The sequence below is a fragment of the Squalius cephalus genome, assembly GCF_949319135.1.
Source record: "Squalius cephalus genome assembly, chromosome: 23".
NCBI lineage: Eukaryota > Metazoa > Chordata > Actinopteri > Cypriniformes > Leuciscidae > Squalius > Squalius cephalus.
This window is the reverse complement of record NC_137144.1, coordinates 27,764,109-27,779,108: the sequence shown is the minus strand read 5'-3', so window position 1 is coordinate 27,779,108 and position 15,000 is coordinate 27,764,109. Positions and strand designations below refer to the sequence as shown.

Below are 15,000 nucleotides of genomic sequence, written 5' to 3'. Positions count from 1 at the left end.
AATTATACATTATTATTTATAATAAAAATAATAATAATAAGTATCATTAATTATCGGTTACACTCATCCAGCACTTCACTAAGAGGTCATGTGACTACATTACATCAGGGCACATAATAAGGTGATTTTGCATGGAAATACCAAATATTTTTAAAATACTTAAACATAAAAAATATAAATAAACTCTGAGTAACTCAAATGAGCAGCAGGTGGAGACAAAACACCACACAAGTAGATGAATTTCTGTCCAGTTGAGGTCAAGTGTTTATCTCAAACTATTACAGTTTATACATAATCCCTTTAATCAGTGTGTGTGTGTGTGTGTGTGTGTGTGTGTGTGTGAGACTGACAGCAGAATGAAGAACTTGAGCAGGTGATACTCCATGTGACCCAGTTCTGAGGCCGGTTCAGTCAGGAGAATCTTCTCGGACTCGAGACGTCGTTCTGAAGAGAAAAAACAAACATTTAATTCTGTTTAATTCTGTTTCTTCATGAGTTTCATGCAGAACACACACTCGTTTACTTCAAATACATCGTCGTGCAACACAAAAACGTCCCCATTGTTGGAGACAGTTTTTAACTCCTGGTGTCGTAGTTCAATTCTATTCAATTCTATTCAATTCACATTTATTTGTATAATGCTTTTCACAATCGTTTCAAAGCAGCTTTACAGAAAATGCATGAGTCCACATTATAATTTACAGTGATCAGAGGAAACTGTCTAAGTTATGCATTTCAGAAATGTATAAAATCACAGTTATTTATTAATTTAAACAATGATATAATTTAATGCAGAAACAATGAGCTCACAGAAGTAATGAATCATTGAATAATGAATGCAAATGTCAAACTGAGCATGTAAAATTCAACGCACCTTCCTCATAATCAAACAACGTGTGGATATTTTCATAACTCGTCACGACATCTGAAGATAAAAGCCTCCAGTCAGAAACATTATCCTAAACACCAGTGTGTCAACAGTCTCGCGTCACCTTTGACCTCTCACCCAGAGGCCGGCCCTTCACGAGCCGAATACGAGCCGCAATACCACACAAATATTTGGACAAAGACGTGAAGAACAGGAACAATAGTTCATGACAGAGAAGAGCTCTGGACTGCAGGACGCAGAGTCACACACACACACACACATTTGCTTATTTCAACAGTTTCTGAATGATGTGTTTGCGTTACAGTTTAAGAGGATCAAGTGCTTTTCCATTATGAGTAACCTGATCATCGAGAGTCAAACATACGAGTAATCAACACAAGATGTACTTATATATAATTATTTATACTTATTTAGTCAGTTTTAATTCTTAAATTATATATATATAATCACGGTGTGTGTGATAAATATAATTTAATAAAATATATAGATATATAATACTGTATATGAATAAAAGAACCATATAGAATGCATATATCATAAGCATTTATATAATAAATATATTACTATTTATGAAAAAAATATTAATAAATTATTATTTTAAATTATTTATTTTATGTATTTGTTATATATACTTGTATTTATTACATATTAGATCATGTATATCATAAAATAATACATAATTTAAAAGTTTATTTCAAACTCTTTAATTTCATATTTTATATAATTTATATATAACAATTTATTAATACTGATATACAGTATATAAAAAAATTATGAAATAAAATAAATTAGTAATTTATATAATGTAGAATATATATATAGAATTATAAATATATATATTTTATAACTATTTATTTCAAATTCATTATTTATCATTTATATATAAAATAATTTTGATTAACTATTTAAATTATTAATTATACACTAATTTATGCTAATATACATTATATACAGCTCTGAAAAAAATTAAGAGACCACTGCAAAATTATCAGTTTCTTTGGTTTTACTATTCATAGATATGTGCTTTAACATTTTTGTTTTATTCTATAAACTACTGACAACATTTCTCCTAAATTCCAAACAAAAATATTGTGATGTACAGTGATGTACATGTGTGTGTGTGTGTATGATACGTGTGTTTTACCCTGCAGCGGCGTCTCAGTGATGTACATGTGTGTGTGTGTGTATGATACGTGTGTTTTACCCTGCAGCGGCGTCTCAGTGATGTACGGTGTGTGTGTGTGTGTGTGTGTGTGTGTGTGTGTGTTACCCTGCAGCGGCGTCTCAGTGATGTACATGTGTGTGTGTGTGTATGATACGTGTGTTTTACCCTGCAGCGGCGTCTCAGTGATGTACGGTGTGTGTGTGTGTGTGTGTGTGTTACCCTGCAGCGGCGTCTCAGTGATGTACGGTGTGTGTGTGTGTGTGTGTTACCCCCTGCAGCGGCGTCTCAGTGATGTACGGTGTGTGTGTGTGTGTGTTACCCTGCAGCGGCGTCTCAGTGATGTACGGTGTGTGTGTGTGTGTGTGTGTGTGTTACCCTGCAGTGGCGTCTCAGTGATGTACGGTGTGTGTGTGTGTGTGTTACCCTGCAGCGGCGTCTCAGTGATGTACGGTGTGTGTGTGTGTTACCCCGCAGTGGCGTCTCAGTGATGTACGGTGTGTGTGTGTGTGTGTGTGTGTGTGTGTGTGTTACCCTGCAGTGGCGTCTCAGTGATGTACGGTGTGTGTGTAACGTGTGTGTTACCCTGCAGTGGCGTCTCAGTGATGTACGGTGTGTGTGTGTGTGTTACCCTGCAGTGGCGTCTCAGTGATGTACGGTGTGTGTGTGTGTGTGTGTGTGTGTGTGTGTTACCCTGCAGCGGCGTCTCAGTGATGTACGGTGTGTGTGTGTTACCCTGCAGTGGCGTCTCAGTGATGTACGGTGTGTGTGTGTGTGTGTGTGTGTGTTACCCTGCAGTGGCGTCTCAGTGATGTACGGCGTGTGTGTGTGTGTGTGTGTGTTACCCTGCAGCGGCGTCTCAGTGATGTACGGTGTGTGTGTGTGTGTGTGTGTGTGTGTTACCCTGCAGTGGCGTCTCAGTGATGTACGGTGTGTGTGTGTGTGTGTGTGTGTGTTACCCTGCAGCGGCGTCTCAGTGATGTACGGTGTGTGTGTGTGTTACCCTGCAGTGGCGTCTCAGTGATGTACGGTGTGTGTGTGTGTGTGTGTGTGTGTGTGTGTGTGTGTGTTACCCTGCAGCGGGGTCTCAGTGATGTACGGTGTGTGTGTGTGTGTGTGTGTTACCCTGCAGTGGCGTCTCAGTGATGTACGGTGTGTGTGTGTGTGTGTTACCCTGCAGCGGCGTCTCAGTGATGTACGGTGTGTGTGTGTGTGTGTGTGTTACCCTGCAGCGGCGTCTCAGTGATGTACGGTGTGTGTGTGTGTGTGTGTGTGTGTGTGTTACCCTGCAGCGGCGTCTCAGTGATGTACGGTGTGTGTGTGTGTGTGTGTGTGTGTGTGTGTGTTACCCTGCAGTGGCGTCTCAGTGATGTACGGTGTGTGTGTGTGTGTGTGTTACCCTGCAGTGGCGTCTCAGTGATGTACGGTGTGTGTGTGTGTGTTACCCTGCAGTGGCGTCTCAGTGATGTACGGTGTGTGTGTGTGTGTGTGTTACCCTGCAGTGGCGTCTCAGTGATGTACGGTGTGTGTGTGTGTGTGTGTGTGTGTGTGTGTGTTACCCTGCAGTGGCGTCTCAGTGATGTACGGTGTGTGTGTGTGTGTGTGTTACCCTGCAGTGGCGTCTCAGTGATGTACGGTGTGTGTGTGTGTGTGTGTGTGTGTGTGTGTGTTACCCTGCAGTGGCGTCTCAGTGATGTACGGTGTGTGTGTGTGTGTGTGTGTGTGTGTGTGTGTTACCCTGCAGTGGCGTCTCAGTGATGTACGGTGTGTGTGTGTGTGTGTGTGTGTGTGTTACCCTGCAGTGGCGTCTCAGTGATGTACGGTGTGTGTGTGTGTGTGTGTTACCCTGCAGTGGCGTCTCAGTGATGTACGGTGTGTGTGTGTGTGTGTGTGTGTGTGTGTGTGTTACCCTGCAGCGGCGTCTCAGTGATGTACGGTGTGTGTGTGTGTGTGTGTGTGTGTGTGTGTGTTACCCTGCAGTGGCGTCTCAGTGATGTACGGTGTGTGTGTGTGTGTGTGTGTGTGTGTGTGTGTGTTACCCTGCAGTGGCGTCTCAGTGATGTACGGTGTGTGTGTGTGTGTGTGTGTTACCCTGCAGTGGCGTCTCAGTGATGTACGGTGTGTGTGTGTGTGTGTGTTACCCTGCAGTGGCGTCTCAGTGATGTACGGTGTGTGTGTGTGTGTGTGTTACCCTGCAGTGGCGTCTCAGTGATGTACGGTGTGTGTGTGTGTGTGTGTGTGTGTGTGTGTTACCCTGCAGCGGCGTCTCAGTGATGTACGGTGTGTGTGTGTGTGTGTGTGTGTGTGTGTTACCCTGCAGCGGCGTCTCAGTGATGTACGGTGTGTGTGTGTGTGTGTGTGTGTGTGTGTTACCCTGCAGTGGCGTCTCAGTGATGTACGGTGTGTGTGTGTGTGTTACCCTGCAGCGGCGTCTCAGTGATGTACGGTGTGTGTGTGTGTGTGTGTGTGTGTGTGTTACCCTGCAGTGGCGTCTCAGTGATGTACGGTGTGTGTGTGTGTGTGTGTGTGTGTGTGTTACCCTGCAGCGGCGTCTCAGTGATGTACGGTGTGTGTGTGTGTGTGTGTGTGTTACCCTGCATTGGCGTCTCAGTGATGTACGGTGTGTGTGTGTGTGTGTGTTACCCTGCAGTGGCGTCTCAGTGATGTACGGTGTGTGTGTGTGTGTGTGTTACCCTGCAGTGGCGTCTCAGTGATGTACGGTGTGTGTGTGTGTGTTACCCTGCAGTGGCGTCTCAGTGATGTACGGTGTGTGTGTGTGTGTGTGTGTTACCCTGCAGCGGCGTCTCAGTGATGTACGGTGTGTGTGTGTGTGTGTGTGTGTGTTACCCTGCAGCGGCGTCTCAGTGATGTACGGTGTGTGTGTGTGTGTGTGTGTGTGTTACCCTGCAGCGGCGTCTCAGTGATGTACGGTGTGTGTGTGTGTGTGTGTGTGTGTGTTACCCTGCAGTGGCGTCTCAGTGATGTACGGTGTGTGTGTGTGTGTGTGTGTGTTACCCTGCAGCGGCGTCTCAGTGATGTACGGTGTGTGTGTGTGTGTGTGTGTGTTACCCTGCAGTGGCGTCTCAGTGATGTACGGTGTGTGTGTGTGTGTGTGTGTGTGTGTTACCCTGCAGTGGCGTCTCAGTGATGTACGGTGTGTGTGTGTGTGTGTGTGTGTGTGTGTGTTACCCTGCAGCGGCGTCTCAGTGATGTACGGTGTGTGTGTGTGTGTGTGTGTGTGTGTTACCCTGCAGCGGCGTCTCAGTGATGTACGGTGTGTGTGTGTGTGTGTGTGTGTTACCCTGCAGTGGCGTCTCAGTGATGTACGGTGTGTGTGTGTGTGTGTGTGTGTTACCCTGCAGCGGCGTCTCAGTGATGTACGGTGTGTGTGTGTGTGTGTGTGTGTTACCCTGCAGCGGCGTCTCAGTGATGTACGGTGTGTCTGCTGCGCTCAGGCTGCTGGTGGAGTTTCCCAGCAGGTCCGGCAGAGATGAAGACACTGAGGGAGCCGACGCTTTCCTCCGCCACGTCAACACCGGCGTGAAGTCCGCGCTCACCGGGAACTCATCCTGAACATCAGTGAGACAGAAGTTACAAATGCTGCGGCGTCTCAGAACGGAGGCTCACTATTGGCCAGCATCACACACATGACCAGCGTCGGCCAATCGTGAGCCTCCGTTCTGACGTACAACCCAGAAGCGCTGCGCTGTTACACTCGTGAACTCACTCAGAGACACACAGAAGAACATGAAGAGTTGAATAAAGTCGTTATTTTTGTTGTTTTGTGCACAAAAAGTATTCTCGTCACTTGATAAACTTAAGCTTGAGCCACTGGAGTCACTTGGACTATTAACGATGTCTTTACTAACTTTCTGGGCCAGCAAGTTTCAATAACAGAGAAGCCTATGGAGGAGTGAGACAGCTCTCAGATTTAATCAAAAATATCTTAATATGTGTTCCGAAGATGAATGAAAGTCTTACGGGGTTGAACAACATGAGGGAGAGTAATTACTGACAGAGTTTACATGTCTGGGTGAACTAACCCTTTAACAGTGGATCTACAATATCCACTCATGACAGTAATATAGGGCATTCTAAGTCAATCTACTGCAGGATTTCCTCTCTCAATCAGTAGAATATGTGTTTAACACTCATGCGTGAAAAAAACACACACACCGTCATACACCGTGAAACTGGTATAATTTAGAAAAATACGGTGATATAAATGTTTGTCCCACCGGCCAGCACGAGTGTTCCTCTTACCGTGGACAGAGATCCCGGCTCCTCCAGAAACTGCTTCAGGCTCAAGCTCTTCTTCCCGTTCACCTGAGGATCAAACACACACATCACCTTCTGCTCTCCGTCACACACACTCACAGGCGGAGTTATTATCAGGGCTGTGAAACGATTCATCACATCCAAAATAACAGATTGTGTTTACATAATACATGTGTGTGTGTGTGCTGTGTATAATTATTTTGTATATATAAATACACACACATATGCATGTATATATTTATATATAAATATAAATATTTTATACATAAATAACACATTTTTCTTTAATATATAACATGCATGTGTGTGTGTGTATTTATATATACAAAATAATTACACACACACATATATTATGTAAACTCAATCTGTTATTTTGGATGCGATTAATCGTTTCACAGCCCTAGTTATTATAATACAATATTGCAAGCAACATGAATGCAACGAAAGCCTGATAATGTGTGTGTCACCTGCAGGTGTGTGCAGATCCTCCTGAGCACGTCATACACACTGTCCCGCGACAGCAGAGACACAAACACATACTGACAAAGAGAAAGAAACTTGTTACAATTGAATAAAGTCTCTTAAGCAACTAAACTAATTTAAAGTCCCCCTGTGGTGTAAATCCAGCTTTTAATGTTGTTTATGTGTCTATGTGGTGTTTTTAATCTGCTTTAAGACAAACCATGTTTAAATTCAAGAGAGTATTTCCTCCTTAAAACTGCAGTGAACCAAAGACAGTCTCAAAAACACACTTTGAAATCGCTGGTGTTTCTGACGTCACAAACTACCTTGTAACCAATCAGATCAACGTGTGATCGTCAACCAGTGGATCTCTGAGCTGAGTGAGTGAGTGGAGGCGGGGCTCATTTGCATATTCATAGAACCGCGCATACTAAATGAGGCAAGGGTGTCGAGTTACATTCAAGATATTTTAAGACATGAAGAATTTTTTCACGGAAAAAACGTTTAAATATGTCATTCTAGTGATCAAAGATGAGCTTTAAGATACAATTACTGACTACAGGGGGACTTTAAATAAGTTTTCTCAGATGTTTGATGATTTTAATTAAATAATGTATATAAGTATATATATGTGTGCGTTTATTATATGTAAGATACTATATATATATATATATATCCGGATGAATATTTTGGCACATAAAGCCGCCTCTCAGGACTACATTTAGTTCTTTTCACTGCTTATTGCACTTAAACAGTCAAACACACAAAATAATGTCAAAATGCCAGTCTTGGCGAGTATTGATGTAAACAGTCAGTTATGTTTTAAGTGAACGTAAACAGTCGAGAAAGAAAACACACGTGTAACAGTATAATGGATACGTGCATCAGGTCTTAAAGTGACAGCAGCCTAATAAACCTGCTGCCAAACTATGAGATAATATTACAAATATTAGATATAAAAAATAAAAAGTTAATGTCAAGCCCTGTATCACCGCAAAAAATGCTTTTCTCACTCAGTTTTTTGTCTTGTTTACAGACCAAATGTGAAAAAAATCTTAAATCAAGAAGCATTTACTAGAGAAGTAAAATGACATAAGTTCTGAAAAAAATATCAAAATTAAGTGAGTTTTTGCTTAAAACAAGCAAAATTATGTGCCAATGGGGTCAGAAAAATAATCTTAATTCAAATGGAAAACAAGAAAATGTATCTAAATTCAAATGATTTTTATACCCCATTGGCAGATATATAATTATATATATATATAATTATGTCAAAGCTGTCTAGGAGACATCAATTAAGATATCAACGGGATCTGAATTGTGATTTGTTTTTGTTTTTGTTCTTGGCAAATACAGTATGAAATCTGCCGTCACGATGGACTCTGCATCCAGTGATCGTTCTGAACTGTGTTTTGCATCATCAGTGTTTGATGACGCTGGTGAACCTGCAGGTTGTGTGTGTGTGTGTGTGTGTGTGTGTGTGTGAACCGCTTGCGTTCTTCACCTTCTGGCTGGTGTCGGTAGTGATGGCGAGACCGTTGGGAACCAGTCCTGCGGTCTTGTGTTTCTTCACCAGTCGCACAGACACCACTGGGATGGCGACCTACACCACCAAACACAACAGCCACATGATCAGAATAATCATATCGACTATCACTCTCTGATAAAAACATCACATGTGCTTTATGAGGACTTTCACTTTGGATAAAAGCATCTGCTAAATGATCTAAAGAACTGTATCAGAGTTGAAGATCCTGGATCTTTGTACTCTATCATTCTATCAGCGCTAACAAACAAAACAAAGACAAAACAAACAGAACGGAAGATAAAAATGGGAAAAAACTCATCCAAATTTAGCCAAACCTGAACTGAACATCAGTGGAGTCAACACAGCGGCGGGTTTAAACCAGGTCAATATTCAGTTGTTCTAGAATCGCTGAGATATATTATAGTTTCTTTCATTTTGTGTTTGAATCTTTTAATTTGGTATTTTAGCAGATGATGATTTGTAATTACACTTTTTTTTTAATGCAAACAAATAAAACACATTCTAACAAATATGCATGAAAAAAAAGACAGGGGTAATAATAATTGAACAGAATTTATTTAAATAAATTTAAATAAATTAGGAAAAAAAAAAAAGTTCATTCTGAATGAGTTTTCAAACACCTGATGCAGACGATCAGACGAAACCGACTGGATAAGAGTTTTACTAAAAGCATGACTTTCCTGATTTCCCCTAGACTTTTTTTTTTTATTGGAAAGATTTTATTCATTTCCAGATGGAAATCACCTCTTAAAATCCCCAGAAGTTTAATATGATGGCAGATATTCATAGATTTAGTTTGTTTACATGCTAAAAGTATAATTAGGCATTAAAACATTATAACGCACAACAGAAAATATCAATGACTGTTAACTATTTCTGTAATATATCATGGAAAAGAGATAAAAATAGGCTGTGTGAGTTTTTGTCTCATATTTATATCATGATATAGTTGAGCAATATCACACAAGTGCTATTTTTGTCCTGAATAGCACAAATGCAAATGTGATACAGATTTTATACATACATTACATTTACACTTTAAAAAGTTAATATTGTGTTATGTTTTAGACACAAAATTATCTGCTTTTGTGAACAAAAATATTCCCTATAAAGCCAGAGCAGAACCGCTGAATCCGTTTCTGAATCCGCATGTTGAGCGAATCAATCGGGTGAAACAATGATTTAATGACTCGTTCATAAGAGCCATTTACTTCATTCCAGAATGAATCAGCTGTTTGAATGAGTGAATGATTCAATGACTCACTCATTTAGACATTTACCGCCACCTACTGGCAGTTTTAGTTTTAAACGAATTTTTTTTTCATTTTTCCATTTTAATAAATAAATCTTTAAAGGTTATAATCATTTACACACCTTTATGGCCATAGAAGCCTAAATGTTTATGTGAAATAAATATGTTTTTTTTTTTCTAAAGCTACTTTAGTAATGTCTATTTGACGCTTTTCTCATTTAACACAATAATGACTTTAAATGACCTTTTGGTGGTAATTTCTCAGCCAAATTTAATGTGCGATTAAATTGCATGTAATTAAAAAAAAAAAAAAAAATCGCAATCGCTTGACAGCCCTAATTTTAAAATGAACTTTTATTTGTATATATTTTAATTTTAGTTTTAGTTTAAATTTTAATAGTTTTAATTTAAGTCATTTTGTTACGTGCAATACTTATTTAGCTTTAATTAATTTTTATTTCAGTTTTAGAATTGAAAGTTTTTCATCTATATAAATATCATTTCAGCTTTATTTTTAAATGTCTAAAAATGATTTTGTAATAGTTTTAGCTAACAGTACCAACACTGAAGCAGATTTGATCGCTGACAAATCTCGCATTATTTTGGACGTTAAAGAACTGTATTCGCTACAAACCTTAATGTCTTTGCCGAAAAGGTTTGCGTAGAAACACAGCCAGTTTCGGGAAATATAAAGGCGTCCTTGCAGCAGAATGTCCCGCAGAAGAGCGCAGGAATACACTGGAGAAAACAGGACATTTTGTGTGAAATACAACACATATTTAGTCCAAATCTGAAGCTGAATCCCAATGAAACCAGCATAGCAGTGGTTTACACATCTAGATATTGATGGAAGACACAGCATCACGAATCCGATACGTTACCCTTCATCAGGATCTCCTCCTTCGGGACGGTGGAGAACAGTTTGTGGTACTGAGAGTTGTATTTGCTGACGGTCTGTGAAGAGAAACATGCCGATGGAGACTTTAGCATTGGTTTAATCTTCCTCTCCTTTCATGCATAACACAGCGGCATCTTCATGCCAAAGACGCTGAAAATCCTGAACTTTATTTGTTGTGAAATAGGTTAAATGAACACTCTCAGTTGAGAAACCTTCTCTAGAGGCCGTGCAACACTAAACTGACGGATATTCTCACATGACAGGAAGCGTTTAGTGTTGTACGTGTGGGAAACTCCCACGCTGGAAACTTCTTGATTCAGTTGCACCTGATAAAAACCACCGAAGGCTTTGTGTTCGCCCAGCGCCCGATGGGTTTTGACTTCATTAAAACTGGGACTGAACTGGTGAGAGGCCCATAAGGAACAAGGCTTTGTAATGTTTAACCACAATCTTGCATCATGGATGACTGATAAACACAACTGAGAAACTATTAAAGCAAGATCTAAAGATACTTTCATCCAATGCATTTCAGGTGTGCTTTTAAGTTTTTAAATCAGTAACTTTGAATCATACGTTACACAAAGATTTAGGCAACAAGTTATTGTTCATCTGCTGGATATTATCTGATTTAGACGTGAAACATACTTACTGAACCCCTGTAGCATTTCTTTACATCTTCATAAGACAGATCGTCAATCAGCTGGAGCCTGAAAACACAAATAAAGTGCAATTATTACTAATGCTGTTAAGTAGTAAATATTTTAGAGGGAAATTATTTATTCAGAAAATGAATAATTTTTTTTAAGTTCATAATACTACTACTACTAATGTAGATACACACACACACACACACACACACACACACACACACACACACACACACACACACACACACACACACACACACACACACATATATATATTGCATACATTACAAATGGAAATTGTTTAACATATTTATATAATATTTTACATCCAATTAATAAATAAATGAATTAAAATATTTTATATAATCAAAAATATAAAAATATACATTTTATATTCAATTAATATATAAAAATAGTATATATTAATTATATAATATATCATTTAAAATGATATAAAATATATTATATTTAATATTCAATTATTATATAAAACACACACATTTGGGTATTCAATTAATATAGAACAATTATATAATATATATAATTTAAATTTATATAAAATATTTATATTATATTTCATATTTAATTATTATATAAAATATTATATAAACACACACACATTTAAAACAATTTTAATGGCAGTTAAAAAAATGGCAGAAAAAACAACAACTTTACAACAAAAACTAACCAAGCGAAAACAAAAGAAGCAAAAATGAATTTGAATAAAAATATTTAAACTGGAAAATTTGCTGGAAAACACAATTTAATCTATATCAGTAAAATATTTGTGTTAAACACATAGATGCAAATATTCTCTTTATGAATATTCCTGCAATGCAAAAGTGTTCCAGTTCAGTGAAATCAAACACATGGTCAAACATATTCACAAAAATAACACAGATGTGCATTTCTCCTCACATAATGTCTCTGTCGAGATCCAAATATCATGCAAAATGTGTGTAGATAAATGATCATACAAACAGACATGAACCCCAAAAGCATCACTCCGGCTCCGGCCGCAGGCAAATACGTGCAAATGTACAAAGTGCATTTTCATATTTATTTACCAGGTCAAAACCTCAATGTCTTCCAACTTAAACAAACACACATCCACGAAACCAGGCTTTTGAATATTAGGACGTGGTCCCTCACACAACGATGATCATGTGACCCTGGACCACAAAACCAGTCACATGGGTACATTTTTTTAGATTGAGATTTATACATCATATGAAAGCTGAATAAATAAGCTTTCCATTGGACAATATTTGGCCGAGATGCAACTATTTGAAAATCTGGAATCTGAGGGTGCAAAAAAAAATCGAAACATTGAGAAAATCGTTGTAAAATTGTCCATTTATGTTCGTGATTTTGCTACATCTACTCAGAAAATAAATGTTTTATATATTTACGGTAGGAAATTTAACAAATATCTTCATGGAACATGATCGTTACTTAATATCCTAATGATTTTTAGCATAAATTTTGACCCATACAATGTATTGTTGGCTATTGCCACAAATATACCTGTGCGACATGTGACTGGTTTTGTGGTTCAGGGTCACATTTTAGTGGATCATGGCATCTAAAATATTGAAAACCCTGGTCTAGAGGAAACAATTGGTGAATCGATGGTGATTTCTCATTAATTTCTTACAGAAAAATGCTGGACACAAAAACACAATGTTTTTGACTGCAATATTTCAATATAACTGGAGGTCTTCCCGTCTCATTTGCCTGGCTCCTTCACCTAATTCCCTGAACTTCCTCTCAGAAACAATCAATCATTGTTTATAACTTCTGGTGGCCGATGACTTCACAGAAGTTTCCTCACGTTTCCTTCCTGAAGCGGCTCAGATGAAGGCAATTCCATCATTTCAGCAAGTAAACAGCACATTTCAACCGTCAAACACGATCATTATCCTTCGAATGGAGTAATCACAGCTAACAGGGAACGTTCTCAGAACTTTTTTTGTTATTTATAAATCCCTTATGAAATGTTTTTTTCTGAAAAGAAGAAGAAACCTTTCAAAAATGGTTAAGCGAAACCATCAGAGGAGAAAAGTCTGCTCTCGTCAATGTTTACACAAACACATCTGAGCAAAAGGGCTTCTGTTTGCTGTGGTCAGCGTTTCAACATATATTACATACTGTTCTGGTTTGTTGCATTGATGACAGAAATTGCATAAATACACACAACTCACAGTTCCTCTATAAGCGTAAAACAAATTCAGTCATTCACTCTGAGAATGAGAATGAACCTCATTGGTTCTTGCTGAAGCTCAAACGTGATGCGTAACACGAGAATGAACCTCATTGGTTCTTACAGAAGCTCAAACGTGATGCGTAACACGAGAATGAACCTCATTGGTTCTTGATGAAGTTCAAACGTGATGCGTAACACGAGAATGAACCTCATTGGTTCTTGAAGAAGCTCAAACGTGATGCGTAACACGAGAATGAACCTCATTGGTTCTGGAAGAAGCTCAAACGTGATGCGTAACACGAGAATGAACCTCATTGGTTCTTGAAGAAGCTCAAACGTGATGCGTAACACGAGAATGAACCTCATTGGTTCTTGAAGAAGCTCAAACGTGATGCGTAACACGAGAATGAATCTCATTGGTTCTTGAAGAAGCTCAAACGTGATGCGTAACACGAGAATGAACCTCATTGGTTCTTGAAGAAGCTCAAACGTGATGCGTAACACGAGAATGAACCTCATTGGTTCTTGAAGAAGCTCAAACGTGATGCGTAACACGAGAATGATCCTCATTGGTTCTTGAAGAAGCTCAAACGTGATGCGTAACACGAGAATGAACCTCATTGGTTCTTGAAGAAGCTCAAACGTGTTGCGTAACACGAGAATGAACCTCATTGGTTCTTGAAGAAGCTCAAACGTGCTGCGTAACACGAGAATGAACCTCATTGGTTCTTGAAGAAGCTCAAACGTGATGCGTAACACGAGAATGAATCTCATTGGTTCTTGAAGAAGCTCAAACGTGATGCGTAACACGAGAATGATCCTCATTGGTTCTTGAAGAAGCTCAAACGTGATGCGTAACACGAGAATGAACCTCATTGGTTCTTGAAGAAGCTCAAACGTGATGCGTAACACGAGAATGAACCTCATTGGTTCTTGAAGAAGCTCAAACGTGATGCGTAACACGAGAATGAACCTCATTGGTTCTTGAAGAAGCTCAAACGTGATGCGTAACACGAGAATGAACCTCATTGGTTCTTACAGAAGCTCAAACGTGATGCGTAACACGAGAATGAACCTCATTGGTTCTTGAAGAAGCTCAAACGTGATGCGTAACACGAGAATGAACCTCATTGGTTCTTACAGAAGCTCAAACGTGATGCGTAACACGAGAATGAACCTCATTGGTTCTTACAGAAGCTCAAACGTGATGCGTAACACGAGAATGAACCTCATTGGTTCTTACAGAAGCTCAAACGTGATGCGTAACACGAGAATGAACCTCATTGGTTCTTACAGAAGCTCAAACGTGATGCGTAACACGAGAATGAACCTCATTGGTTCTTGAAGAAGCTCAAACGTGATGCGTAACACGAGAATGAACCTCATTGGTTCTTACAGAAGCTCAAACGTGATGCGTAACACGAGAATGAACCTCATTGGTTCTTACAGAAGCTCAAACGTGATGCGTAACACGAGAATGAACCTCATTGGTTCTTACAGAAGCTCAAACGTGATGCGTAACACGAGAATGAACCTCATTGGTTCTTACAGAAGCTCAAACGTGATGCGTAACACGAGAATGAACCTCATTGGTTCTTGAAGAAGCTCAAACGTGATGCGTAACACGAGAATGAACCTCATTGGTTCTTACAGAAGC

General features: G+C 39.3%; 1 protein-coding gene across 2 annotated transcripts in view; it reads right to left on the bottom strand.

Annotated features, from left to right (window-relative positions):
- gramd2ab (GRAM domain containing 2Ab) overlaps nt 1-15,000 on the bottom strand; it is a 39,269-nt gene that overhangs the window by 2,511 nt on the left and 21,758 nt on the right. Inside the window, exons 3-11 of one of the 2 annotated variants that reach the window (XM_079858966.1) lie at nt 11,140-11,197; nt 10,474-10,546; nt 10,227-10,330; nt 8,296-8,394; nt 6,797-6,868; nt 6,315-6,377; nt 5,461-5,620; nt 875-925; nt 351-444 (exon numbers count right to left, since the gene is read on the bottom strand). In XM_079858966.1, the coding sequence (XP_079715092.1) occupies nt 351-444; nt 875-925; nt 5,461-5,620; nt 6,315-6,377; nt 6,797-6,868; nt 8,296-8,394; nt 10,227-10,330; nt 10,474-10,546; nt 11,140-11,197 (774 nt within the window). The remainder of the gene's footprint in view (nt 1-350; nt 445-874; nt 926-5,460; nt 5,621-6,314; nt 6,378-6,796; nt 6,869-8,295; nt 8,395-10,226; nt 10,331-10,473; nt 10,547-11,139; nt 11,198-15,000) is intronic. The other variant, XM_079858967.1, reaches the window with a different exon arrangement.